The 1,772-nt window shown below is 49.9% G+C and overlaps 1 protein-coding gene across 1 annotated transcript; it reads left to right on the forward strand.

The window, feature by feature from the left end:
• Window positions 1-535: 535 nt before the first annotated feature.
• On the forward strand, window positions 536-1,468 carry LOC131571818 (olfactory receptor 14C36-like). The gene has a single exon (XM_058824587.1). The coding sequence runs from the start codon at window positions 536-538 to the stop codon at window positions 1,466-1,468; it is 933 nt and encodes a 310-aa protein (XP_058680570.1).
• Window positions 1,469-1,772: the final 304 nt, after the last annotated feature.

Raw genomic sequence — 1,772 nt, forward strand, 5'->3', positions numbered from 1 at the left:
AGCTGAGCCCCCAGGGCTGGGCTGGGCTCTGGCAGCACTGGCAGGGACAAGGCTTGGATAGAGAGAAACAGATCCCAATAGGCAAAACTCAAGGCAGCAGAGAGCCAGTGCAACCCTTTTTATTCCTTCCTATCCAGAAGCACAGGGAAAGAGAGAAGGGTTTGAATAAAATTATTTTTTAAATTGTGTTTTCAAAAAATTCCACTTTCTATTTCAAGCAAGTTTCAAGTGCAATCACCCTGAAATAGTGGGAGGTGAAATGGGCAAAGGGCACCTTTGTGGGACCACCAGTTCTGACTGCATTGGGGCACGGGAAGCCTTTTTTTCACTTTGGGCTCCCCAGTGTTCAGGTTGAGAGCAAGGCAGAACCTGAAGCAGCTGCACAAAAAGGAGCTCAGAGATAAAAAGGTTGAGCAAAGTTCCACAAAAAAAGAAGTATATTTGAGGGGATTCCAAATAAAAAGCATAACACAATTAAATCTTTCCCAGCTTGTCAGTGCATTCTTTTAACAGCCCACGATGCTCAAATGAAGAAATGTCCAACAGTAGCTCCATCACACACTTCCTCCTGCTGGCATTAGCAGACACGTGGCAGCTGCAGCTCCTGCACTTCTGCCTCTTGCTGGGCATCTCCCTGGCTGCCCTCCTGGCCAACGGCCTCATCATCAGCGCCGTAGCCTGCGGCCACCACCTGCACATGCCCATGTTCTTCTTCCTGCTCAACCTGGCCCTCAGCGACCTGGGCTCCATCTGCACCACTGTCCCCAAAGCCATGCACAATTCCCTCTGGGACACCAGGAACATCTCCTACGCAGGATGTGCTGCACAGGTATTTCTAGTTTTCTTCTTCATCACAGCAGAGTTTTCCCTCCTGATCATCATGTGCTATGACCGCTACGTGTCCATCTGCAAACCCCTGCACTATGGGACCCTCCTGGGCAGCAGAGCTTGTGTCCACATGGCAGCAGCTGCCTTGGCCAGTGCCTTTCTCTATGCTCTGCTGCACACGGCCAATACATTTTCCCTGCCCCTGTGCCATGGCAATGCCCTGGGACATTTCTTCTGCGAAATCCCACACATACTCAAGCTTTCCTGCACCAAATCCTACCTCAGGGAGCATGGACTCATTGTGGTTGGTGCATCCTTAGGTTCTGGTTGTTTTGTGTTCATTGTTTTCTCCTATGTGCAGATCTTCAGGGTTGTGCTGAGAATCCCCTCTGAGCAGGGACGGCACAAAGCCTTTTCCACCTGCCTCCCTCACCTGGCCGTGGTCTCCCTCTTTGTAAGCACTGCAGTGTCTGCCCACCTGAAGCCCCCGTCCATGTCCTCCCCATCCCTGGATCTGGCCCTGTCAGTTCTGTACTCTGTGGTGCCGCCAGCTCTGAATCCCCTCATCTACATCCTGAGGAACCAGGAGCTCAAGGCTGCGGTGCAGACACTGATGACTGGATGGCTTCAGAAGCATTAAACTGCTGGCCAATTTCGGCAAATCACTTTTAATAAAACTAATTGTTCATAGATGGATTGGTTTGGTTATTTTTTTCCTGATCCTTTTTTTTTTAATATTCTTTCTAAAGCAAAGCTACTGCTTGTGCCGCTTCAACCTTTGTGGTGGCCTCAGTCTTTGTCAATTGGGAACAGTGCTCTCAGTGCCTTTAAATGAAATAAATGTCTCCCAGCACAGTTTTCTGCAGAGATCCCCCTTTTGTTCCTTCTCTGGATCTGCCACAGCAATGTCTGTGTGCAGAGCTGGGGGCAGATCAGGGCTGGCA

The sequence above is a fragment of the Ammospiza caudacuta genome, unplaced genomic scaffold (assembly GCF_027887145.1).
Source record: "Ammospiza caudacuta isolate bAmmCau1 unplaced genomic scaffold, bAmmCau1.pri scaffold_39, whole genome shotgun sequence".
Classification (NCBI taxonomy): Eukaryota; Metazoa; Chordata; class Aves; order Passeriformes; family Passerellidae; genus Ammospiza; species Ammospiza caudacuta.

Excerpts from the sequence above, each read along its gene's own strand:
- LOC131571818 (XM_058824587.1), top strand. The coding sequence starts at position 536 with ATGTCCAACAGTAGCTCCATCACACACTTCCTCCTGCTGGCATTAGCA.